The sequence below is a fragment of the Homarus americanus genome, unplaced genomic scaffold, assembly GCF_018991925.1.
Source record: "Homarus americanus isolate GMGI-L3 unplaced genomic scaffold, GMGI_Hamer_2.0 scaffold44003, whole genome shotgun sequence".
Lineage (NCBI taxonomy): Eukaryota > Metazoa > Arthropoda > Malacostraca > Decapoda > Nephropidae > Homarus > Homarus americanus.
The window spans coordinates 168,530-195,240 of NW_024721005.1; the positions used below are offsets into that span (position 1 = coordinate 168,530).

The 26,711-nt window shown below is 38.2% G+C and overlaps 2 protein-coding genes across 5 annotated transcripts in view; one reads left to right on the plus strand and one right to left on the minus strand.

Moving 5' to 3' along the window:
- Nucleotides 1-595: 595 nt before the first annotated feature.
- LOC121861304 lies at nt 596-8,997 on the plus strand. The gene is made up of 7 exons (XM_042358945.1): nt 596-697; nt 2,022-2,114; nt 3,881-3,992; nt 4,971-5,064; nt 6,046-6,149; nt 6,704-6,827; nt 8,369-8,997. Exons 2-7 carry the CDS (start codon nt 2,054-2,056, stop codon nt 8,510-8,512), a joined length of 639 nt encoding a protein of 212 aa, XP_042214879.1. The 5' UTR covers nt 596-697; nt 2,022-2,053; the 3' UTR covers nt 8,513-8,997.
- A 2,097-nt stretch (nt 8,998-11,094) lies between these two features.
- The window catches only part of LOC121861305 (synaptotagmin-4-like), a 92,024-nt gene continuing 76,407 nt past the window's right edge, over nt 11,095-26,711 (minus strand). For 3 of the 4 annotated variants that reach the window (XM_042358947.1, XM_042358948.1, XM_042358946.1), the window contains 5 exons: nt 26,212-26,428; nt 23,952-24,104; nt 22,204-22,327; nt 16,183-16,376; nt 11,095-15,937 (listed from right to left, as the gene is read on the minus strand). In XM_042358947.1, coding sequence (XP_042214881.1) covers nt 15,815-15,937; nt 16,183-16,376; nt 22,204-22,327; nt 23,952-24,104; nt 26,212-26,428 — 811 coding nt within the window. In that variant the 3' untranslated portion in view covers nt 11,095-15,814. The remainder of the gene's footprint in view (nt 15,938-16,182; nt 16,377-22,203; nt 22,328-23,951; nt 24,105-26,211; nt 26,429-26,711) is intronic. The other variant, XM_042358949.1, reaches the window with a different exon arrangement.

Below are 26,711 nucleotides of genomic sequence, written 5' to 3' on the forward strand. Positions count from 1 at the left end.
TTTCATATCCAGAAGTTGAACTAACTCAACGTCCTCTGTGTTCGTAAACACATCCAAATCTTAAAAAATTAGTGTCACCGCTGAATCCTTGATGAATGTAGTGTAATAGTATTTAATATTCATGGATTTGTATCAGTTTGTCGCGGCAAAGAAAAAGTGCAATCTCAAGTTTGAATTGACGGTGCGTGTGCGCTGAAATGAAAATCTATGTACAGTATTGTAAACTGTACTGTGGGCATACATAATTACTGTACACACCAATTCGTCTGGATTTCACCTTTTGTTGTACTCTCTTGTAATATGCCTTCACAGATGTAAAAGTTACATATATCATGGACTGAGATTGTCAGGAATGGGGATTTTATACACAATTTACGAGAGAGGGGGGGGGAGCAAGTTACAATACGGTCAGCTTAGAAATTATAATAAAAAATAACGCTTATTGGGAAAAGTGGAAATAAGATTTGATTTATTAGTTACTATGCGATATCATTAAACAAAAAAAAAAGAAGTTTACTGCATGCTGTGTGATATAGCTATCAAGTCTGTTTCTAGTCGTGGAATCTATTGAGAAACGGTGATTAATGGTAGCGTGGGAGCCAGCAGGTGTCTCCCCTACACCACCACCCACCAGCAGCAGCAGATATATACTGCACCGGAGACACTATCCGTACATTCAGTCTGCGCTTCAGCTGCCGTAAGTGTAAATCATCCTGCTTTGGTTAACCTTTTGGGTCAGTTATTTTGACAAATTTGACATTATTTTTTGTGAAGTATTTAAAATTGATACGGAATCTAACTTATCATAACTACTACTGAATCAAACCATTAAAAATCTTAAGACTGCAGACCATCAGTACGTTAACATTGATCCATTACCAACTAACGGGTGGAAGGTCTACCATGGCCACAGAGTCCCTTGTGACATGAACTACATAGTTCTCTCAGTGTTAGGAAATAAATCGTAGCCTACACCACCAGAATTTGCTGAATCGTTTTTGTAATAATGGTAAAAATTTGCCACTTAGCTTTAAAAATATAGTTTTCAGGTCAGTGCTCATAAATATGGCAAATGCCAAAATCAAACCTACCAACGACACACAACTGAACAAGATACTCACCGAGGGTGATGTAAGGTCCGCTATAAAGTGATTGCCATAAGATTTCTAAAAGTCGGATGAGTTTAACAGTTACGGTACGTAACTGTTAAACTCACCCGGAAAAAGCTGATCCTGTAACGGATCCTGGAAGGTATGGCGGGAAAATGCAAAATCTAAAAAAAAAAAAAAAATGGACCGTCTTACTGATATTCATATACTTTACCGTATATCTGAGTATTCATGTGGACAGCGTACCAGCGACGATGACGAATCGGTTCATAAAGATGGCGAACACATGCTTTGTACCCGCCGAATTATGCCAATTACGTAATAAAGTTAACGTTACTCTTTAGTTCATCCACGATTTCGGCAGCAACACATCACTATTCCGCCATAATTTTTGCTTCTATTGCCTTTTGATATTATCTTCTATTGAGGATTTTTTTTTTAGAGTTAGGACATGTATTATATACAGTAGCGTGGTAATGCAATTCAAACCACCTGCTCTCTACAGCCACCTCCTCCTCCCATTGCTCGTCGTAAAGTTTACCTTCTTTGTTAACCAAACAAACATTTGAAAACCTTACCTAATGTTTCCTAACTTGTAAAAATGTTAAGAATAGCTTTTGAGTATATGAATCCCTCATCTGAACACCGAAAACAACACCATCACATACTAAACGTCGAAAACAACAAAGGACTTTAGTGTAATGTTTTATGCATAATACGAGTCTGAAAGGCCAGTAATACATACATGGTGATTCAAATTTATTTCCAATGTCCGGAATTTTTTTAAGACATCGTTCGTGTATTTAGGAAAACTCAATTATTCGACTGATCAAAGTATTACATTTACATTTTCTCGATAATTTTCTTACACTGATACCATGTATGACCATCATACTCATTGTTGTTTTGCAGCTCACTGATCGTCCTCGTTCCTCACTGCCGCCATGTTGAGATTCACCATCCTGCTTGCCACCGTCTTGGTGGCCTCTGCTCACCCCTCCAACGGTAAGTCACTCCCACACTTCCATAGTTGTTAGTGATTATACCTACCCTAATAATTTGGTTTAAATTTTAAATCCAACATTGCAGACATTGACTAGCAGTTTTTATCCGACTAAAAACCTGAAATTTTAGAATGTTTTCCGTCTTCCATTATTAATATTACCGAAATTATCTTCATTACATCATTTCAGTTATTATTTTCCATGAAATGAATAACATCAAATTAACATAATTTTGAAGAAAAATTAATTAAATTCATTTAACGGGCTAGTAAAAAGTTTTCGTCTGGCGCTGGGTGTGATGTCACCTGAAGGCGTCTCTGGAGTCAGTTGTTGACCGTGAAGCCACCATTAAATAACTCGCAGATAAAGTTGTTTAATTTTATTATAAATGAAATTAGTCTTACAACAACTTCGAAAATAGTTATCTGAAACAAGATGATAATAGCATTGGGCGTTTACTCTACATGGGGACAGTTCGAGGTAGCTACCAAACACGGAGGTACTACCGCCTGGGAAGATATTGGAAGCATAATGTGTTGTCTAATGGTAGACCCTGCTGCCATATGGCACCATAAAAAATTTGACCAAGTCCCAGGTTGCTGATCTGACTTTTTGCCTCATTTACACACAATTGCAGGGTCTCAATTGTTTCTCTTACGATTGACAACACAACATACATATATTGTTTCTCACGCTTGATCTCTTTTTTGTAATGTCTTTATTATTATTATTATTATTGTTAGTATTACTATTATCATTATTATTTTATTTTTATTAATTTTTCATTATGAATTATTATTATTATTATTATTATTATTATTATTATTATTATTATTATTATTATTATTACTATTATTATTATTATTATTTGTACAGTTTCGCCCCCCAGGCCCCGATGTGGGCCAGTGACCTGTGCCCGGGTGGGCCAATCCCTGTATAAAAAAAAAAAAAAAAAAAACTGAGGTTGACGTCCCTCCCCCTACCTTCTCCACCAGGCTGATGTTACCAAGACGTATTTTCTTATCTTTAAAACGTATGGTTTATGGAAAGGAAGTAAATTATAGTTACAAATATTGATTGGCATGATTTAAGTGTTTTCTTTTATGTAAATAAGTGTAGGACATTCACATAAATCTTGTGTTTCCTCACAACCCGTGAACAGTTTAATATTACAATATACAGTGTTAAAAGAATGGCATGAACAGAACCTCTAAAGTACCGGTCAGTTTTATATTGAAACTATATAAAATTGGTACTTGTACATTCATGATTGAAAACTTCCTGATAACATAATTGCGTATGTTTAAGAAGCTGGGAACTGTTGAAATATTTAATACTTTAGTTAACTGGTGGATGTCTGCTGAAGGATAGAATGTTAATACTGTTAGTAAGTAGATTATTGCTAGTAATGATAGTAAATAGATTATTGTTAGTTTAGCTAATTAATAAATTTGTTTGGTATTTCTGTGAATAAAATATTACAAGTTAACAGATAAATTGAAAATAAAGTGTAGTATGCCATGAACTACTCTGGGTGAAACTACGGGTAAGTTGCTTCATGTTATTGGCCTCTATGCATCCAGCAATAACTGAACACCTGGACGTTAATCTATTTGTGGATCGCGTTATGGGTTAATTGAGGAGTGCAGTTGGCAAATTGTCCAGTCTTTTTGGATTATTCCTTGGCATACAGCTCACCCCCCCCCCCCACCCCCCATTGTACTCGAAGGGCAACCATTATTTATATACAATATGTTGCGTTGACAGTGGGGATCTTTGAGAAGGAGCTCACGGAAGCGCTGCAGAAATTCCTGGGACCCCGCGACCCCCACATCATCGCCAACATCACCGGCCTTCACATCACCACTGACCACAGCAGGTAAATATTCTTACCTTCCAACCTGGCGCCTCAAAATGCTTGTCTAACCCAACCACCACCTGTAGTGTTGTGATCTTACCACATACCACCACCTACATTGTCGTTATCTTACTACACACTGCCACTATCAGTGTTGTAACCTTACCGCACACCACTATTTGGTATTGTCAAAGGACAGGCACATCTACTACTGGTATTATTAAAAGTAAGATGTTCCTTGTCAAGCTGTTATTATTCTGGGAACATGTTTTCTCTTATCACGAATTATATTATGTAATTTATTATGTAATTCGAATATAAAGTCTGGGTAAGGTACAACCTTTAAGTCATGATACAGGTAACTTGCTCACGAACAACAGTACAGTAACATGTACACTGCAGTACACTATACTATACCTGCTGGTGACTATCTAGCAGGCTGACAACTCACTTCAGGCGGCTCCCCGTCTGTCATTTTACGCTATTTTAAGTTACTATTTACCGCCATTATTTCTACCTAGATATTAATTGGCAGTCATTTATTATGATAATAATGCCCCTTTAAGATAGTTTATATTTAGAAAATGCTTCTTTCCACTATGACTGTAACCTGTACGATAATAACACAAGTTTATGTAGATAAAAAGCTAACATGCCGTGTGACTGTAGAGTTGTTACTGAACAACACTTAATTAGACTATAGTATTGTATTACTGAAACACATGTGTTGCAAGGTTAACCCTGGATGTTTTTATTAACGTGTTGTAAACTCATAATTTTTCACAGATATTAGTGCCTTCCTTTTCACCTTTGAAGATAACATGATTAAACTTTACTAAGAGCTAACCTTCACTTACTTAATCTAACATAAATTTAACTAATACTATTTGAAATATTTTTCAAATTCCTCCCCCCATTAATTGTAAAATTCTCACATTATTTACTTTGAAATCTATGTCTGTTTAATTTTTTATTCTGTTCTATTACCCTCGCCTCCAGCATCACCTTCAATGCCTACGACACAGAGATGTCGGGCTTCGCCAACGTGGTGGTCACCTTCTTCGAGCCGCCCATCCCCTTAATCACAAAGATCGTAAGTATATATATATATATATATATATATATATATATATATATATATATATATATATATATATATGTATATATATATATATATATATATATATATATATATATATATATATATCATGTAGATCCACAATGAAAACGTGGATAAGATAAATCTTGATAAAATCACACGGGAAAAGGGAAACAACGGAGCACATTAGCTTTCATCTTTATTCATGGACAGATGGAGCTGTGAGCTCATATCCTGAGAGCATAAGACTCGAGAGACGAGTTCTCTTAGTAACTGTCTGTCATTTTTCTTTATTGCCCTGAGGGGGTTGTCTCTGAGAAATTACTTACATTATTATGATGATGTAATAAGTTCTATAGGAGTGCTAGAATATAATATTATAGTGTTAGGCATACAATGTGTCGCTATAACACTATAACATGTTTGGTGACGTAAAGTGGTAAAGTTCCCCCAGTGTATAACAGCAGTGGTGTTGCTCTACCTACGGTCTACTCACACCCGCCGGCCTCACTAGCGTTAATCGAGCATGGAGCGGATAGTGATACACAGTAAATTATTTATTCCGATCTTAACATAATTTCTTAAGCTTCTAGTATATATCTATGCTTATTTGAAAAAAAAAAGATTTTGAAATCTTAAGGTAAATATAAATATCAGAGAAACAAATCTGTAATGAGACACTGTACAGTATATAGTAGTGAATAATGATGGGGCTTCATGTTTGAACACAGAGCGCCAGTGCATCACCCAAGGATATGATAGACGGGGCTTAAATACCCGTAACTTAACTGTGGCGAGTATAATATACATTAATGGGGTATGGATGTTGGTATACATGGAGCTACAGGGATATAAACGTGTCTAATCTGCTTCTCCATCTGTAAACTGTTTCACTTAACCGATGAAGGCGCAGATCTACACCACTTTCACATTGAGTTTCAACATTACTATTATGGTATGTATGCTGGTTTTCAGGTAAAGATGAACGTGATGATGGATATGGTAAAGTTCCACACTGACGACTACTCTCTGAGCGGCACTTTCAACGGCGAGCCCACCAATTCCGCTGGCATGGGCGAGTAAGTTGACACGAGTTTACCAGTCGGCTTCCTTGACACCTATCACTACTAATACAGTCTGTAGAACTTGCCTGATCATTTCGTCAGTATAAAACACTCTGGGATGACAGAGCTGCAGATGTATCGATTTAACGAAATTACAGTTTGAGTTTTTCAGAATGTCCAACAGACAATCAAATGTTAACATTTTGAATTACTGTACTAATTTACGACCTAAGAAATGTTTAATCAGTGTCTCATCAGTTGGACGATTCTGTGTAACTTGGTAGCAGAATATCGGTAACTGGGTACAAATGTATCCGATTTGTCAACTTTTCGCCTCAGAGGTTTCTTAGCCAAAGCTAGACCATAGCTTAATTGTGGTAGTAAGCATACAGTGCAGTCTAGCACCATGTGTACCTCGGGATGTTAACCCAATATGTGTAAACCCCTTGTAAACCTTGATAAAACTCTACCTAAAGTGAAACCTGTCTACATCAAGTGAACCCTGTGACCCAAACCCCCTGTAAACCTCATATTGAACCCAGGTGTAAACTTTGTGGTATTGTCCACAGTATGATTTTCAACAAGTTCGGGATGAATCTCGTCCTCAAGGCTGAGAGCTACAAGCTGGAGCCCGTGAAACTGTGTGTTCAGGAAGGTAGCCTGACTGTCGACCTCACTGTCGAGAGCATTGATGTGAGTATCACCCACCACTGTCTTCTTGTTAATGTTTCTGTGTTAGAAATAGTAGTAGAGTCTGCTTATCATTATTAGTAGTAGCTGTAGTAGCGATTATCATTATTAGTAGTAGCTGTAGTAGCGATTATCATTATTAGTAGTAGCTGTAGTAGCGATTATCATTATTAGTAGTAGCTGTAGTAGCGATTATCATTATTAGTAGTAGCTGTAGTAGCGATAATCATTATTAGTAGTAGCTGTAGTAGCGATTATCATTATTAGTAGTCGCTGTAGTAGCGATTATCATTATTAGTAGTAGCTGTAGTAGCGATTATCATTATTAGTAGTAGCTGTAGTAGCGATTATCATTATTAGTAGTAGTAGCGCATTAGTAGTAGTAGTAGCGATTATCATTATTAGTAGTAGCTGTAGTAGCGATTATCATTATTAGTAGTAGCTGTAGTAGCGATTATCATTATTAGTAGTAGCTGTAGTAGCGATAATCATTATTAGTAGTAGCTGTAGTAGCGATTATCATTATTAGTAGTCGCTGTAGTAGCGATTATCATTATTAGTAGTAGCTGTAGTAGCGATTATCATTATTAGTAGTAGCTGTAGTAGCGATTATCATTATTAGTAGTAGCTGTAGTGGCGATTATCATCATTAGTAGTAGCTGTAGTAGCGATTATCATTATTAGTAGTAGCTGTAATAGCGATTATCATTATTAGTAGTAGCTGTAGTAGCGATTATCATTATTAGTATTATTAATATCATTAGTAGATTATTATTATTAGTATTAGTAGCAGTAGCTTATTATTATTAGTAGTAGTAGTAGTAACAACAGCAGCAACAGCATCAATGACTAAATGAATGTAACAACTATTTAATCATAAAAAAAATGGTCACAAAGTCCGTTGGAATAAATCTTCTCACAAAAGCCCGTGTTAGGGATCAGGTTAGGTCATGATGGCATGGCAGTGTTAACATGAGGCTGTTAGTATCTGATAGCTAGTATGTGGTGCTGGTGATGGAGACTTTGATTGATTGATTGATACGTTTATTGAGATACAAAAAACATTAATACATCTCAAAGGGATGAAGTGACATAAGTCATCCCCACCCCAGTCCAGGAATGTCCCTCTCAGGACTCACATAAATCCCTAATATTTCATATAGTCAGTTAAAGTACATAGTTATATTCTAGATGATAAATTTCTATATTTCTTTAATATTTCATCTATTTTCCTATTTTTAAACATCCACTCTATTTGCATGGGGACATTATTTATATGGGCATTTCTATAAACATTAAGCAATGGTCATTCCAGTATATATTGTGGCAGGATATGGGATCTGGATGTTCTACAAACTCTACATTCTTTATCCTGTTCACTTCTCTCAGCTCCAAGTTCCCAATAATATTTATATCCTAATCTTAACCTCATATACACTGAATCTTTCCACCTACTCCTATCTTTCCCATTTGTAAATTTTGTGTTCATGAGAACATGTGTGATGAAGACTGTCCCTTGCGTGGCTTACCTACCTCTCTTACAGTCGGAGCTGGAGGGAGCTGATGACATTAACGCTGACATCGACGCCAACGGCCCGACACTCATGGAGGGCGTGCAGGTGTTTGTCAACGAAAATGCGGACGTTATCGTGGCTGTCATCAACGGCGCCCTGTGTGATGCCCCCTGAACACTCTACTCACCTTTCTTCTTTGCTGCCACAAACATTTCAGAATACACTTGAATTGTTGCTTGTTATTTTCTAACTTATATTTTTGAACTCATGTATTTAATCACTAAACTACTGTTTTCTTTGTAGTTTTCCAACGTAACTTTCCTGTTCAGTCATGAATACTAATAATAAGTTAAAAAATAATTGGACGTCACCAATTATTAAGCAACTATATCTATGTATAATAAATTCATAGAGAAACCAACAAACAAGTTCGTCAAGCAGATGAATATCTGTTTTGTGTTAGCGGGAATTTAACTAGTAAGTAAATACGGTTTGTCTCACTAAACTCTGGAGATCCATCCTGTTGATGAGTACTCGATTCAATGTACCCCAGACAAGACAAAACGTGACAGGAGGTTATGTCGGTCCGACTAGACAATGAAGCTGGATATTATGTCTGTTTTCTATTGTCTTGAGATAAATAAACTGATGCATGCCCTCCCATGTGTTTCTTAACCCTTGGTGTTTGAACACGGACACCTTACAGGTTTCCGGTTTCCGTCATTTTTTCCACGAATTGTCAGTTTTTCTAGCCCATATCGCTCAGACGAAACGTATCGTTTCCGCCTGTGCCAATTTCTGTGGTCAAGTCAAGCTCTATACTCGACAATGAAGATATTTATATAAAATAAATATCGAATCACGTAAAATAACTAAATTTAATTTTAAACGTATTCAGTATCGTATGTTTAATAAAGTGCTTAAGTGTAATTTATTTTATTGATGTTGATATTCGTAAATACATTTGATGTTTGTTTACACTGAGCCATGTGTTAACTTCTTCATAGCATATCTCTCTATTCATGTGTGTACACGCCTGTCCGAAGAGTATGTGATAGACAATATAAGATATTCATCGTTGCCTGTGGGATCCAAAGGACGATAGATACTATACAGTTAAAAAATAAAGGGGAAGGCATACAACGCCGTCTTTATTTACAATTGACCCAAGCACGCTCGTTATCTTTGCATGCGTGACAGGGAGAGCTCAGATTATTTTTGCAATTAAATGACGAAAAAAGTGCTATTGTGACGCTGCCTAAAAATGAGTGGTGTCACTTGGAAGTCACCGTGTAACAGCACCATTTGTATTATATAAATATTTACCCAAAGGTATAATACCAAAATATTCACCAATATGTATGAATGAATTGGTGAGTTGACATTTACTCCTGGGAGCGCGAGAGGTCAAGATGGGTCAGCACATCTCAGCAACAACACATCTGACGCGTTTCATTTCGAGGCCTGCTTGTCCACCCTCTCTCCCTGGTGTGAGAGAGAGACTTTCATATCACTTGTTACCCAGTGAACACCTCACTTAAGTGTTCTCCTGAAGTGCACTAAGACTTTTTCCCTTAGTGTATAAAAGGCACAATATATTCTCAACTGACCTCAGTACCTGTGAAACTATATTTTCTACAATAAAAGAAAACCAACAAAGTGTTTACTTCAGCCCTGCCACTTATCAATTCCAGAACTAATATATATATATATATATATATATATATATATATATATATATATATATATATATATATATATATATTATATATATATATTGTGTGACCAACACAACCTGACGAAAATTTACGCGAATTGTCAACAAAATGATTCACTGGGAAACATCAGAGAATTAAATGGTCAGGACTATTGTTAGGTAGTTTACCACTAGTTACAGGAGTGGAGGTGGCGGGCTAAATTAATGTCAATGGAAGTGCAGTATTTGCGAGAGTTGGACTCGCTGCTATACACAGCTCCACAGGTTAGTAGATGGTATTTCCGAGCGATAGATTATAACATCGTCTTGAGTTTAAAGCAAATCCCAGTATTAACCTAGTTTCTCTTTTTATTTAAGGAGATGTATAATAATTTTGTTGAATGGATTTGTTAGGCATGTATTGAGCTCTGTTTAATATTCGTCGATGTTTGTTCCAAAGTGAATCTGAAGGACCGAAACCTAACGTAACTGGCAGATACCCTAGTAGTAATGTTACTTGATTTTTTTATATTAGCTTCATAAAAAGTTTTAATTTTAATTTTTTTCTATTACCATAAATCACCTCTAGTGGGAAGGTTATGAAAGATGAGGGAATTTGCAGTGAAAAACTGATCATATTACACTAAAATGATGTTTACGTTCTTTGTACGCCAATAAATTATTTACCGTAAATATTCCTCTGAAAAATCTGCTGTGTCGTTGGGTGTTGCTCAATAATTCCTGGAGGGTAATTGTGCATTTCACTGTACTAGTTGAGTGGTCATCCCATCTCGGAGGTTGCCTTAAGTCTACCCCCCACCCTCACCTCGTTGTGTGTGTCTCTTTTGATGGTTCCATGACAAAACCCCAACGGACAAAACCCAAACGGGGTTGTCATTTGTCAACACTCACCTAACCTAACCTAACCTAACCTAACCTAAGCATAAAAGAGTTTTATTTTATATTTTATATATGCGACTGGGGTTTTGTCCGTTGGGGTTTTATCCGATCACCCTTTTGATACAGTAAGTTACTATAGTATGGGCAAACAAACAACAAAGACAGATACTGGATATTTATTTTTCACTCCTCTACACTTGTTGTGTTATGGCCAGCTCTTGTTATCTTATTCCTATTCCTCAGCTCAGTAATATATATATATATATATATATATATATATATATATATATATATATATATATATATATATATATATATATTACAAGGGCGACATCATAATTCAGTTTATATAAATAATAATTTCACATTAATCAGTGTTGAGGTTATTTGCTCCACGCGCAATTTCTGGACGAAACTTGAGATAAAGCTTTATTTAATATATCAACTCGATTTACAGTACAAAAGAACATTTATTTTATATTCAAATACCTTGTTAGCAATAAACCGAATCTGCCATTTAAGCAACTCTACTGTGGCAAGTTTCAGTGTAGTCTCGTTCAAGATTCTTCGAACACTGCTGGAGACAGCTGGCAACTCAAGGCCGTTTGCTTACTATAGTACGTAGTATAATATAATACGAAACAACAAAGCCCAACCATTTAATTAAGTAAAGGGGAACTAAGTTACCAATCATCGATCACTTTTACATTCATAATTTTTACTACGTACTATAGTAAACAAACGGCCTTGATATGCCAGCTGTCTCCAGCAGTGTTCGAAGAATCTTGAACGAGACTGTACCAGGCGTGAGGAAAACAAAGTTCAATAACTGCTGTAAATATGTTACGATGTAGTATTATCATATTTGTTCTCTGTAAAAGGTCTTATATTCTGACTTTTATTTTTTAGTCATATGTTTATAATTCGTCACTAAATATCTTAGTTACGAACACTTGTACACCAACACCAGCCCTACCTTCAACCCCTCTCCCTGCTGTGATAAACGGGTGATGATTTGTGTACTATCAGCTCCCAGATGACTCCTGCGGGCCTCGCTTTTCCACACCACCAACTATTCGCTCACACCATCAAAATGTTGTAAATATTTTGTTATTTAAGTCTTGAAAACTGTTTATAAATTAACCGAGTGATTAAATACTGTACTAAGCGACTTCTCTGTACATCAGAGATCATTAATTTTGATCTGCTCATAGTTGACTTATTAAGCAGAGTTTGTGTATACTTAGGTAACATCCACATCTCGTGGTGGATAATCAAGACAAACTAACCAACTCATACCGAGTCCGTCCTTAGGCTTAACCAGTTCCTCTGAACAACTAAGGTCATTCCTTCAGCTACTAATTAATCAGAAAATCCCACTTAATTACAGATCAAAATTGTTTCTGTTGCCTCTCACTGTCAACAAGGGCAGTTTTCCCAGTTTAAAACATTAGAGGTTAGGTACCTCGGTGGGGTAGCTAAACCTGCCAACTCTACTCCCAACAAAACTCTCATGTGTAATTCTAATCTTAAACATGACAAGCTTTAACTAATTTGAACTTCTCTTAACAGTTCTATGGTATGCAAAGTCTGGAAGCCAATAGTTAGGATCGGATGTGAACTCTCAAGACTGGGTGGCCAAGTATGAACGATGAATACACCAGTCCGGTGAACTAAAATAAATAAAGGCAACGATATGGAACTGTAGGTGAACATGTGGTGACTATATGGTGAAAGTAACCTGTGGGTTGTGGGCGACGACTATCCTTACAGGTGAATGGAGAACGGCAGATCTTATCAATAATCCCCTTACAGCCATTCTCAAAAACAGAATTTTAGTTTTTGAATTTCCCTTTTGAAAATTCTTTCGTGTCGTCTGATGTGCGACGCCCATTTGACCCAACATCACATAGCTAGACCCTGTTACACCTTCACTCGTGTATCTTAATATCTTTATTTTGTCAGTCACCCGAGAAATTTTCATTTTGACATTCCTTCAAAGGCAGGAGCGATATGGTAGTGAGACATGACACGTACAGCACGAGACAGCACAGTCGCTGTGTGGGAACATATGGCACCTTAACCAGTGGCAGTTTTGTCTTTCACTCACGCTGCACAACTCATGAAATTGCAGGACACTTATAAAAAATAAATATGCTAACATTTATACATATTAAAATGATGTACTAGTTACATAAATAACCAACCCGATGTGACCTGCTGTATTCTAAATCTTATGAAATTTTACAAAAATTAAAATAAGCAGATCAATATCAATTAAATTTTGGAAGATCCTGCATTTTCGTTCACGGCGATTTGTAATTGTATTTCATATTAACATATATGTATGATACATGATGCTTCTAAAACAAGGAAAATATATTCTATCACGTTCAAGACATGTACTGACATGTATGTTTATTAATATGAAAGTGGACATGTATATATAGTTATTTATATGATTCAGTTTTTCCATTACATAGATATTATATTTTAACTAAATTTACAATCACTTATATATATATATATATATATATATATATATATATAATATGGCGCATAAACCTACAATCTCTATACACTAATTTTTGTCAGTATTAGCCCCTCTGTGTTGTTAAAATTTCAGTAAGACGAGAGTAAGATGTTTAGCTAGAGATGCTCATGAATATTGGTGTGTTAGAGTGAAGCGGGAAGGTTCAAGTTAGGTGGGTGCACTGTCAGTGGTTGACCCTCCAGGTACAGTCACCATACTAGGGCCATTCAACACCTCTGGGTAGTTAGGAAATTTATTGTCTAGCATCCTGGAGAGTTGTGGCCATGAAGAAGTTGAAGCAAGGTGAGGTGAGGCTGTGTTTCCGGAAGTTGTTGGACTAGCTAGTGTGTAGAAGGACCGTCAAGGAGGTTGGCTGCTGCTCGGCTACACCTACAAAGAAGTGGAGTAGTGAGGGTGTCTGACGCCAGAGACAAGACATAAGTTGCCGCCTCCGTGCCCACAAAATGAAATCCCAAAGCCACCCGTCTAACCTGTAACCTTATATGGCTACCTTATCCACCATAGAAATGTACTTCACAATATTGTCATGATCTTCTGGTTCGCTATGATTGAGTGAGCAATAACGGGATTTAGTGGTTATTGGACATGACTTTATTTTGTTTAAGAGTTTCTTTGGTTCATCGAGTTTTATTGTTACCGTTTTGGTGAAGTGTTGTTTATTTTGGGCTCCTCCCAACCTGGAGTTCGGACCCCTTCCCTCACTACCCCACTGCCCCAGAGCTCGTGGCCAAGCAGGTTCCCCACAAGTAAAACATGTTAGGACAGATGAGAAAAATTATGGAAAACGTGATTACCACTGAGGTGTAATAGCTCGTTTCTTTAGGTGAAGCTGAGGCCTGTTTTCACGAGGTCAGACGCAAGAGGAACATATGAGAGGGAGACAGAAGGCTGAAGAGGTTTCATCCTGGTGAATGGTTACCTCCACCACCTGACTTCGCAGGTAAGCTGGAGGTGAGTCACTACTGCTGCTGCTGCTCACGCTAACTAATACATATATATATATATATATATATATATATATATATATATATATATATATATATATATATATATATATATATATATATATATATGTTCGTCCAAAAATAATAGAGAATACGATATAAATACTATGAGATCACTCTGTACAATCACTCACACACAGGAGGTGACACGTAGTTCTGACACACAGCTAATGACAAGTACCTGATAACAGCTGGGGTCAAGTAAATGTGACACCTGGTGAAACGTACACATGGCACAGCTGTGATACATAACTGATGACACGTAGCTGTGACAAGTATCTGTCAAGTGGCTGGTAACAGCTGTGACACATGGCTTGTGACACTTATCCGAATCATACAGTTGGTGGCAAGTAGCTGTGATACATGGCTGGTGACATGAGTTGTGACACGTATCTGTGTCACAAAGCTGGTGACACGGAGCTGTACCACACATGTGTTACATGGCTGCTGACACGGAGCCGTGACACAACGTGGCCAATTTTGGAGCGTCGACTCCCAGGGCATGAGACCAACTATAGTGGCCAGCTATGACGAGGTCCCATAAGTTGTATAGTTTACCGGCGTTGATGTTAACCTGGACACAGGGTGAGTCCACAGCCTTCACCTGATGGTTTTACAGCAGAGCGTAAAGATGAATCATGGAGAACAAGCACTACACGCACCAGACGGCGAACCAAGCTTTTGAACAAGCACTGAACTTACACTTGTGAAGCAGAGAAACAGTGAGTTGTCCCCCTTAACAAGCATTGCCACAAAGCTACATAACCTAAAATTGGACCTGGAATTGGGGGGTTCCACTCGTCTGGTTCATATCATTAAGGTGATCTTCCTAAACAAAATATTTGTTTCTGGGAGAACTTGTAATCACACAACGATCCATATTACAGGACAAGAGACAATACAGTCGTACGACCCAACATTGAACAGTAACGACCTAAAATTCACATTGGACATTTGTAGACCCAACTTGGCCTTCTGGTTAATTGTTGTCACATTTGGTAGCTCCATCTGCTTTGATTACAGGTCGGTTGGGGTGAGACCTCTACACCGCTCCGCATGATGTACGGACAGGAGGAGGCATCATAAACACACAACTACTTGGTGGGTCAGAAATCATTCACATCACTCCTATTGCAGTAATAAGCAAGCAGTGTACATTATCTGAGAAATTTTCAATAAGTTGCGGAACGAGACCAGACTGTCCTCGAGACCAAAGATGTCTGAGATGAGTTCCCGGTGTGAGGCGTTATGATGCCGCTCCTAGTGATGATGGTTGTGGCTCTGGGTGAGTTATCCTCGCCCCATCACTCGTGCCTCCTAAGTTACTCCCGCAGTTTATGCCATTCTGCTATCTGACGACGCGGGGACGTCACTACCTCGCTCCAGTGATGATTGGCCGAACCGCACGCTGCTCTGGTCCCGCCCAGCTCCAGCCGACCAATAACCTGTATGGACAACCCATTCGGTTATATGTGCTCTTACCTTTATCCTAACAACACAACATCATCATTTTAAACCTCTGTGGGATGAAACTTAACAGAAGAAACATGAGCTACAGCTATGGAGTGGATACTGCAGCGTTACGAAATTTAAAAGCACCAACTTCACCACCATAAGCTATGCTAGGTTCATAAAATCCACACAACATGAAAAACACTCCTACACCCTGGTGGAGAACAAGGCGACCAACCTCGTTCTTGGTGACTCGGTCCCAGTCGAGCAAAAGGAACTCTAGGCTGATGCTGTCGAGTCCATCTACTCCGGCCGGCAAGTCGAACACAAAGGACTCATTAAACACCGGGTTGAGAGTCCTCTTCTTGACGTGCGTCTTCTTCTTGGCCACCCGCTGCCCATTGTACAGCAGGTAGATCTTCACGTAGGGGTCTGAGGGAAGACACAGGGTAAGATTTTCAGGTTTAAGCTAGAGTAATGGGTAGGATTTTCAGGTTTAAGCTGGGGTAGTGGGTCGGATTTTCACGTTTAAGCTGGAGTAGTGGGTAGAATTTTCACGTTTAAGCTGGGGTAGGGAACAAGGGGGCTAAATTTTCACGTCTGGAGACCAAGATGGTATAGTCACAGATTCAATTAGATGGTATAACCGTTAGTTACATAATCATGTAAGTGTACAGTGCGGTGAATGGGGATGATCAGAACTAGAACATTGTCATTGGGAAATTTTAGTAACTTCATGTTTATTAAGTTTAATTACATGAAGAACAGCTTGAGGGAAGTTATGACCAAAATATATTTGTAGTTATTGCATATCATATTTCACTAACATTAAGTACTGTATGTAAGGTATGACTCGTGAAATTGCTCTTATTTGGGATAAGTGTCCCGTTGATGAAGCTCCACCTACTTTAGGTTCCCTAAGCAACCATAATGATTTATGGGAATTAACTCATTGTTGGTTCTGAGGTGAATCATGCCATCACCTGAAAATATTCCATTATATCGAAAATTACAAAGAAAAAATATGTCAGAGAATTTGCCTATGTGACGTTGCGACTTATTTTTGTTACAGTGTTTAAGGTGAGCAAAAGTTGGCAGAACTTTGTTATTTAGTAAATGTATATGTATTACTGCTATACCATTCATTATTACACAACTTACAGAATATTTTGTATCGCTTATGGATATTGGTAACATTCTCATATTGTGGATAAACAAATACTATAATAGTTATAGTGCGCCATGTTGTGCCAACTATGATGATATTAGTTTATTTATTTCTTCAGTTATCTTAGGAATGATTTCATAAGTGTAAATAGTGTTTGGGATGAGAAAAACTCTTGCGTAAGTTTACAAACGTGTTATTTTAGTGCTTGTGTTATATATGCCAAATGTCGAAAGAAAGGAAGCTGTTAAAGATAAGAAAACAGACAATATAAATGTAGAGAGGGGATCCTACCTCATAATTCCAATTCTTTAATGGGAATTTTATCGATGAGTTCGTTATAATACATAAGGCACAGAAGTGGTGACGGACACGATAAGGGCATTATCACACTATAGCCTTTTCAATATTCACAAATACGAAATAAAACGTTTTCCGAAGCTGTAGATCACATAATGTAATTTTACATAGCAAGATGCTTACCAAGCGAGCGCCATCTGTTGAGCGAGAAAGGAAATGAAAACTGCCGGGAAATGAAGTTAAGTTGCCAGTTAGTGCTGCTGAGAGCGACGCTCTTGGATGGGGACCAGGTGGAGAATTTCCTTTATGTGTAAACCAATAGAATTTTTTTTTTTTTTTTTCGGGATTAGCCCACCCGGGCACAGGTCACTGACCCACATCGGGGCCTGGGAGACGAAAATATAATAATAATAATAATAATAATAATAATAATAATAATAATAATAATAATAATAATAAATAAAATTTATAATAAAAATACACAATTAAAAATAAAATAAAATAATAATGATACAGGTAACAACAATAATAATAATAACAATAATAACGCTGTAACAATAATAACAAAGAACTATAAAGAAAAAAATCAATAGTGAGAACTGATATATGTATGTTGTGTTGTCAAAGCAAGATAAACAATTGAGACCCTGCAATTGTGTGTAAATGAGGCAGAAAGACAGATCAGCAACCTGGGACTTGGTCACAATTTTCGTGATGCCATATGGCAGCAGGGTCCACCATTAGACAGCACATAATGCTTCCAATATCTTCGTGGGTGGTAGTACCTCCCTGTTTGATAGCTGCCTACTACATACTACCTTAGAAATATGTACCTGAATATATATTGTCATATGCTTGTATATACCGGAAATATACATAAACCTACTCACCTAATTTTCCTACATATCAACACAGGCGCAAGCATACACGAATTGCTTATGTATATACAGTATTTATAAAAAAAAATATTCACACAATTATATGTACTATAGTATTCATATACACCATACCGCCATTCTGTTACCTGCCCGCCGTAACTTAATTATCCTAAACCTGACAATTTAACGTTAACAATTATATGTATTTTGAACGGTGAACAAATATCAAAGTATAGGTATATGGATAATTTAGGCCAGTATTATATCAATTATTGTAATTATCACTTTTAATTCACTATCACACTTGTAAGCAATTACCTACAATACACTATTGTAATTTTAATTTATAAGACTATTGTAATTATCACTTTTAACACGTTTACAAACACACTCCAAAAAATGTCTTCACGGAGGAGCAGACGAGTTTCAAAATGAACACTGCTACATCTGCTGTCTCTGTAGGGTTGTCAAAATCTTTACTCCGTTGCCATACTGCCCAACACAAAACCGCTAAGTTCTGGAGTGTGAAGTATGTTAGGTAACACTCAGCAGCCAGGGAGGTATCGTACATCGCCTCTCCTGGTGGTCGTCTCAGATATACTGTACTGTACTGTATTACTTTTCAATAGTTTTGTAATATAGGCCGCCACTGTCCCGGGTATCTGTCTAGTTGTTGTCTGGATAAATATGTCAAGAATTGGGCCCTAACTCTGGTGTAGGCTCACTGTCTCGTATATCAGGTTTTAATATTCTACTAACGATAAATGCAATTATTATTATTACTATCTATATAACTGTTTGGTGTTTTTTGGTTTGGAAAAAGTCAAAACTTTTGCATGGACAAAGGTAACATTCCAAGAGTAAAATTTTATCTAAATAGTCTAATTTAAAGTAATGTTAGGTTTGTGGTTTTTTCATGTGACTGTTTTTTGTTCATACAGCATTATTACAATGTGGAGGGGTAGTGTGTCTGGGTGTCCACATAACCTTTTCTTGGTTGGAGCAAAAGTTTAAAATGGATGGAGTTATTTCGGTGAATGACTGCATCTGTGTCTAAGGTCAAGGCCATAGCTGAAGGGCAAAGGTTAAATACGGAAGAGCGAGCAGTAGTACGACGTAAACATTGAAGCTGAGAATCAAAAGGAAAAAATATGAGTAATGAGAAAAACAAAACGCTAATGATTAAAAAATAATAATATTTGTTTTCAGTGTTACGCTCCCTGTGAGGGAGTAATGGTTGGCTCCTGTCATTCACACAAATATAATTTCTTATAGATCACAAAAAAAAGTTATTATACAGTATGTTTATATTCTCCATTTTGTAAATTATTTTGAATGACGATGTTTGGCATCTTTATAAATATGCTCACTCAATGACGTTATAATGTTTTACTGGTCTTCAACAACTAAGGACATTAAAGGCATCATTAGGTGAGTAAATACACTAATACATCAACAATTAAAGGTTATGAGAAGGAAACATATTAGGATTACTCTAGCAGCAGGAAAACTCCAACGTTGCCTGACGTATGATGAAGTTCTTTCAGGTACGATAATTTTGAAGCCCGTACTGTATTTTCCATTGTCATATGCACGTACAGTACAAACGTCCTGAGTTCATAATTTCATGCACATACATTTGGCTCCGACCCTTCAAGTCGCTAGAATCCGGTTTTTATCATTTAATTATTGTTTTAAATTAAATATATATATATATATATAACAAATTTAATAATGAACACAAAGAAGTTATACTCACGTTTAAACAATATAATACAGATCGGCTATTTGAAGATAAAATTATAGTCACACCAAGTTTCAATTAAGGGTTGAAATCTTTAAATCTCGAAGACGATTCCAGTTTATTTTACCAGTTTACACGCACAGTATTCTCAAGTAAGGAGCCGATAAATTCATATGAACGTCATCCTGAATTATAATTTGTTCCGTGATTATGTTGTCGCGATATCCTTGAAATATGATAATTTTGAGAACCTCGTAAGACATTTCTCCTCTGGAGTCTAGACGAGGTCACGAGAAACCAAGGTATCTACCTACCTTGACGAGCAACAGTTCAAACAGCCGCCTGGCGGTGAGCGGGCAAAAGGCAGCCGTGGTGTAGTGAAAACGGCTGGTTAACTTTCTATAGTCTCCGCGTCTGTTTATGTGATTGTTTGTTATGGTTTGTTAATTGACACACAGATAATTGTTTGGCTGTTGTAAAGTGCCTGATCTGAAAAGGAAACAGTGTTGGAATGGAGGATGAATATAGCCAACAGAGGAACATTTTAGTGATCAAGAAACAAGAGCGACTTGACATAAAGGCAGTCACGAGATCAACAAACAACACTTAAAACATTATGGACATCCAGAGTTCTTCATCGTAGAATGTAAGTATTGGATTGTTATGTGTACTTGAGTGGTACCTCCCACACCCATTGTGGTTTTAGTACAATGAAGCGAGAGAGCGGCGCTAGTCTTACATAAGTGTAAGCATAGGAAATGTTCATGTTTAGTACAGATCAGCGTACAGTTGGCCAATACGCACGGCCGCTGGACAGGAGTGTATTGCAATACTGTATTTTTTGCATGCCTTGTGCGAGCCATGGCTGTAGTTAGACCACTTCGTAGCGCGGTTAATTGACAGATAAAAAAGATGGCGGCAGCCACAAGCGCTTACTCGTGTACGTTCTGTAAATCAATCTTTTTCATATGGTTATGTTGTAAATTGAGACGGGTGAGAAGGGTGTTATCCAGTTGACGACCAACATGACAGGTTTCTTCCTGTACTAACACTTGGAAAATAAAGTTCATGATAATGTAACAAATAACGGACCAAATGGCCGAACGACTAGTAAGCTGATAATTAATGAAATGATAAGTAATAAAACAATAACTAATCAGTAGGGGTTAATAAACACCAGCAGCTATTAAACAAATTATAGGCAGCTACAACAATAATCTAACACCTAGGTTGAAACAGTTATATTCAGCTTCGACCTTCTTCTTTGTCAGTTTACTGGTGAGCCCAAGGGTTAGCCCACCATGACAGTGATGTTTTTTCCGTGATTAACCTGTCTGGTGGTATTTGTTACGCTGATTTTAGATAGGGTAAACAGTAGAGAGGTCCAATATACAATATCACTTTTGGGGGGCATGGTGCATGTCAACTCTAGGCGTATATAAGAAAAGCACTAGTTAGGGCAACTGTGATGCACACAGTAGTCAACAGTGCCTTCAAGACAATACCTTTGTTCCTTATTCGTAAGATTTGAGTCATGGCCAACTAACCACCACCATACATCGGCAACTCACCTGAGAGGACCGCTGTGTCAAGAGTTGGGTCAAGCGGTGTAACATGAGGGAATTACTCACCAGGGAATCCTTACGTCTAACTTTGGAAGATTGTTTGTGAGCCTTTAAAGCAGTGACATGCGTTGACAGTTTACCGAAGAGGGTATTTTTATGTTCATTTGTAGAGGAAAGCGTGGGGTTTGGGCATCAGCATAAAAAGTGAGAAACCACGTAGGAGAGACGTGTTTTATATATATAAGGAGTTTCAAGGCAGAACATTAAGTAATATATGTAAGTATGGGAACGAACTATATCCCTTCAGGCAATCCTATAATAAAAAAAAATCACATTGCAAAAAATATTATTCCATACAAAGTAAAAATCCCACCGGTTTAGACTTTCTTCAAGATCCTCATAGGCGAAAATTGTTGGGTTAAAGCTGATTAAATATTGTGATGAAAGCCATTAAAAGAATACGAGGGGGGGAGGGATGAAAGACTGGGTTGTGAGGGAGGGAAGGATAGAGGGACGAGAGACTGGGTTGTGAGGGAAGGAGAGAGGGATGGGGGACTGGGTTGTGAGGGAAGGAGAAAGGGGGTGAGACTGGTAGAAGAACCCTCACCTGACAGTCCCGTAATGTCCATCTTGGGTAAGTTGCGAGCCTTGAGGACAACGACGGTGAGGCGGTTGGCTGCGGGCTGGTGGCACAGGGACACCAGCAGCTCACCCCGGCCCTGCGAACGGATCTGTGGGTAACGGGCTCGACATCATACAGGAGAAAAACCTTTATAGGGTCTTGAAAACCACACATTTATAATTATTTATTCACGGTGGACGGTGGAGAGGGGAGAGGCAGGCACTCGTAGGTCGATATATATGTAGTAATAGATGGATAGCCAGATGTAGACAGGCGGATAGAATTAGACGGATAGATAAAAATAAAAACGCATCCCAAGCAAACGCGAGATTAAATTAACTAAAGCAAATAACTATAGTAATTATCGCAAACAAATTTTAATAAAAGTGAGGACAAGTTTTGTTGAATTATAGCTAGATTGAGCCTCTCTTAACAGCCTCTGGTCTTAGGTCTTAACGTAGGCTAGGGTCTTGAGGTCTTAAAATAGCCTAGGGTCTTGAGTTCTTAAAATAGCCTGGCTTGTTAGATAAGGCCTTTGTTGTAGTTTTAACTCAACAAAACTCTACGTAACCTAATCTATCTTGTCTAGGGAAGTATATTGTTTAATGGGGTGGGTGGTCTGAGGGAGGGATGAGAGACTAGGTGGTGAGGGAGGGAAGGGTGAGAGACTGGGTTGTGAGGGAGGGAGGGATGAGAGACTGGGTTGTGAGGGAGGGATGGATGAGAGACTGGGTTGTGAGGGAGGGAGGGATGAGAGACTGGGTTGTGAGGGAGGGAGGGGTGAGAGACTGGGTTGTGAGGGAGGGAGGGGTGAGAGACTGGGTTGTGAGGGAGGGATGAGAGACTGGGTTGTGAGGGAGGGAGGGGTGAGAGACTGGGTTGTGAGGGAGGGAGGGGTGAGAGACTGGGTTGTGAGGGAGGGATGGATGAGAGACTGGGTTGTGAGGGAGGGAGGAAGGTACCGTTATCTCACATACTTGGTACACAAAAGTAGCATCATCAACTCTCACAGGTTTTATACTACACTAAATACAAAATTTCTACTACAGATATTATTTATGAAGAAAAATTTGATCACTCACAAAATGCAGAACTGTGATACGTATTCTATTTTGTACCCAAAGGATATTTTGTTACTTTATAAAATAATTTCTTATGCAGAGAAAAGCCTTGCTAAATATGGTTGCATGGTTTATTTTTAAATTAGGCAGTCAAGTTGCAGTATAAGGAATAGCAAAATATTACTAAAAAGTCGTAAACAAACCCAGTGTCGTTGCAGTCAGACGAGGCGATGGTGTGGCCACCTATGGGCAGTGTTGAGTGTATGACATGGTGTGGGGTGACGTTTATGTGTATGTATGTATGTTTGTATGTGTGTGAGATTAATTAAGTGGTGACATTTGCCTAATTGTTACCCCCCTGAAGGAGTGCCTGTTAAATAATGCCTGGTGGTGTAAATTGCACTATCACGAGCAGCCTGCGTAGTGAAAATGCTTGTATTCTACAGTGATAATCAGAAACATAGTGAAAGAGGAAGAGTTACATTACCTTCTCCAGAAGACACAGGGAGGCGGGGTTCACAACAAGGTTAACCTGAAGGAGAGGGGGGCGTGGCTTATCTACACCAAGTGACAGAATGAACTGCAAGGGGCGAGGGTGAGGCAGGTCTCCACTTTCGTCAAGTCCAGCTGGGTGAGGGTGAGGGAGGAACGGGAGGGAGGGAGGGGAGTTACCTTGAGGGAGCGTGGACTGATCTCCCTGGCGAGAGTGAGGCAGGTCTCTGTGTTGGTTAGGTCCAGCTGGGCGAGGGGCGCTACCACCTCGCCAATGATGTCATCTCGGGAGTACCTGTCGAAGCTCAGCACTACGAAGTGTAGCGTGATCACCTGCGGGGAGGGGGTCACACTGCGTTATTGAGGGATTATTGTGTTATTGAGGTATCGCGTTATTGAGGGATTATTGTGTTACTGAGGGATTATTGTGTTATTGAGGGATTATTGTGTTATTGAGGGATTATTGTGCTATTGAGGGATTATTGTGTTATTGAGGGATTATTGTGCTATTGAAGGATTATTGTGTTATTGAGGGATTATTGTGTTATTGAGGGATTATTGTGTTATTAAGGGATTATTGTGTTATTAAGGGATTATTGTGTTATTGAGGGATTATTGTGCTATTGAGGGATTATTGTGTTAAGGGATTATTGTGTTATTGAGGGATTATTGTGTTATTAAGGGATTATTGTGTTATTAAGGGATTATTGTGTTATTAAGGGATTATTGTGTTATTGAGGGATTATTGTGCTATTGATTATTGAGGGATTATTGTGCTATTGAGGGATTATTGTGTTAAGGGATTATTGTGTTATTGAGGGATTATTGTGCTAGAGGGATTATTGTGTTATTGAGGGATTATTGTGTTATTGAGGGATTATTGTGTTATTCAGGGATTATTGTGTTATTAAGGGATCATTGTGTTATTCAGGGATTATTGTGTTATTCAGGGATTATTGTGTTATTAAGGGACTATTGTGTTATTGAGGTATCGCGTTATTGAGGGATTATTGTGTTATTAAGGGATTATTGTGTTATTAAGGGATTATTGTGTTATTGAGGTATCGCTTTATTGAGGGATTATTGTGTTATTGAGGGATTCTTGTGTTAAAGGATTATTGTGTTATTGAGGAATTATTGTGTTATTGAGGGATTATTGTGTTATTAAGGGATTATTGTGTTATTGAGGGATTATTGTGTTATTGAGGGATTATTGTGTTATTGAGGGATTATTGTGTTATTGAGGGATTAGTGCTTTATTGAGGGATCATCGTTTTATTGATGAAAATTAGTACGTTGCTTTTTAATTGATAATGAACGTTTTTGATAGCCTGTGTAATTAATAAGCCACTCATTATTGATGGGGCCACATGTTATTGATGGGGCCACTTCTTGTTGATGGGGCCATTTGTTATTGAGGGGGGCACTCGTTATTGATAGGGCCACTTGTTATTGGTAGAGCCACTTGTTATCGATAAGGGCCACTTGTTATTGATGGGGCCAACTTGTTATCAACTTATCAACGAGGGCCACTAATTATTGGTAGGGCCACTTGTTATTGTTGGGTCCAATTGCTATCGATGAGACAACTTGTTATTGATGAAGGCTACTTGTTATTGATGGGGCCACTTGTTATTGATGAGGTCACTTGTTATTGATGAGGGCCACTTGTTATTGATGGGGCCACTTATTGATCACTTGTTTGATGAGGGCCACTAGTTATTGGTAGGGCCACTTGTTATTGATGGGTCCAATTGCTATCGATGAGACAACTTGTTATTGATGAAGGCTACTTGTTATTGATGGGGCCACTTGTTATTGGTGGGTCCAATTGCTATCGATGAGACAACTTGTTATTGATGAAGGCTACTTGTTATTGATGGGGCCACTTGTTATTGATGAGGGCCACTTGTTGTTGATGAGGGCCACTTGTTATTAATAGGGGCCACTTGTTATTGATGAAGGCTACTTGTTCTTGATGGGGCCACTTGTTATTGATGAGGGCCACTTGTTATTGATGAGGGCCACTTGTTATTGATGAGGGCCACTTGTTATTGATGAGGGCCACTTGTTATTGATGAGGGCCACTTGTTATTGATGAGGGCCACTTGTTATTAATAGGGGCCACTAGTTATTGGTAGGGCCACTTGTTATTGATGAGGTAATAAGGAAGACATTGAATTAATCGTATTGAGATTTATCTGTATATATTAAGGGTCACCAAGAATGCTTCCAGAGGTTAATATGATTTTAATTGTTGTAAATGAACATCTTACTCGATTATTGTAAGTTGAATCATTATAGCTGAATGTAAAGATCAGTTCTGCTCTCACCACTTGGCACGACTTTGTAAGAGAATAGATAAAAACCCAGGTAAATAGACGAAGTTTTACTGATTAATAGAAATATAGGTATAGTATTTATGTTAGGTGAGCCGTACCTGAAGCTGTGAGTAGTTGATACCGTAGAAGGTGAAATCTTCATCGTAGACGGGGTTGAGGGTCTTACGCAGCACCCGGGTCTTCACCTTATGCTGTTTCTCCGGGAGGAGCTGCAGCTTGACGTAGGGGTCACTGGAGGTGAGGGCGGGGTCCTTGGCTGGCAAGTCGGTGCACTTAACGATGGTCACTACCAAGGCGCTCTTGTCGAAGTTGTACCTGTGACAGGGCGAGGCTATTGTAATGCTCAAGGGGGGGGGGTGAGGTGGCGGAGTGAACAAACCCCAGATTCTGTATAGCTCTCTTCTTTATCCATTAACACACGCCTCTATCACTAACTGTTTATCCTAACGTTGATGGTATACGTTAGTAGTGTAGCCAGCTTCAACATTTCTGATGGCCAGTTCTCCTTTTGTAATATAATATACAGTTTTGTATAACAAAGGTAAAGTTTTGGTAAGACTGGCCAACTGCCTCACTGCGCTGAGTGAATAATACCACT

Coding starts and splice junctions, on each gene's coding strand:
- LOC121861304 (XM_042358945.1), top strand. CDS start 2,054: ATGTTGAGATTCACCATCCTGCTTGCCACCGTCTTGGTGGCCTCTGCT. Junction 3,993..4,970: donor ATCACCACTGACCACAGCAG/GTAAATATTCTT, acceptor CCTCGCCTCCAG/CATCACCTTCAATGCCTACG. Junction 5,065..6,045: donor TCCCCTTAATCACAAAGATC/GTAAGTATATAT, acceptor GCTGGTTTTCAG/GTAAAGATGAACGTGATGAT.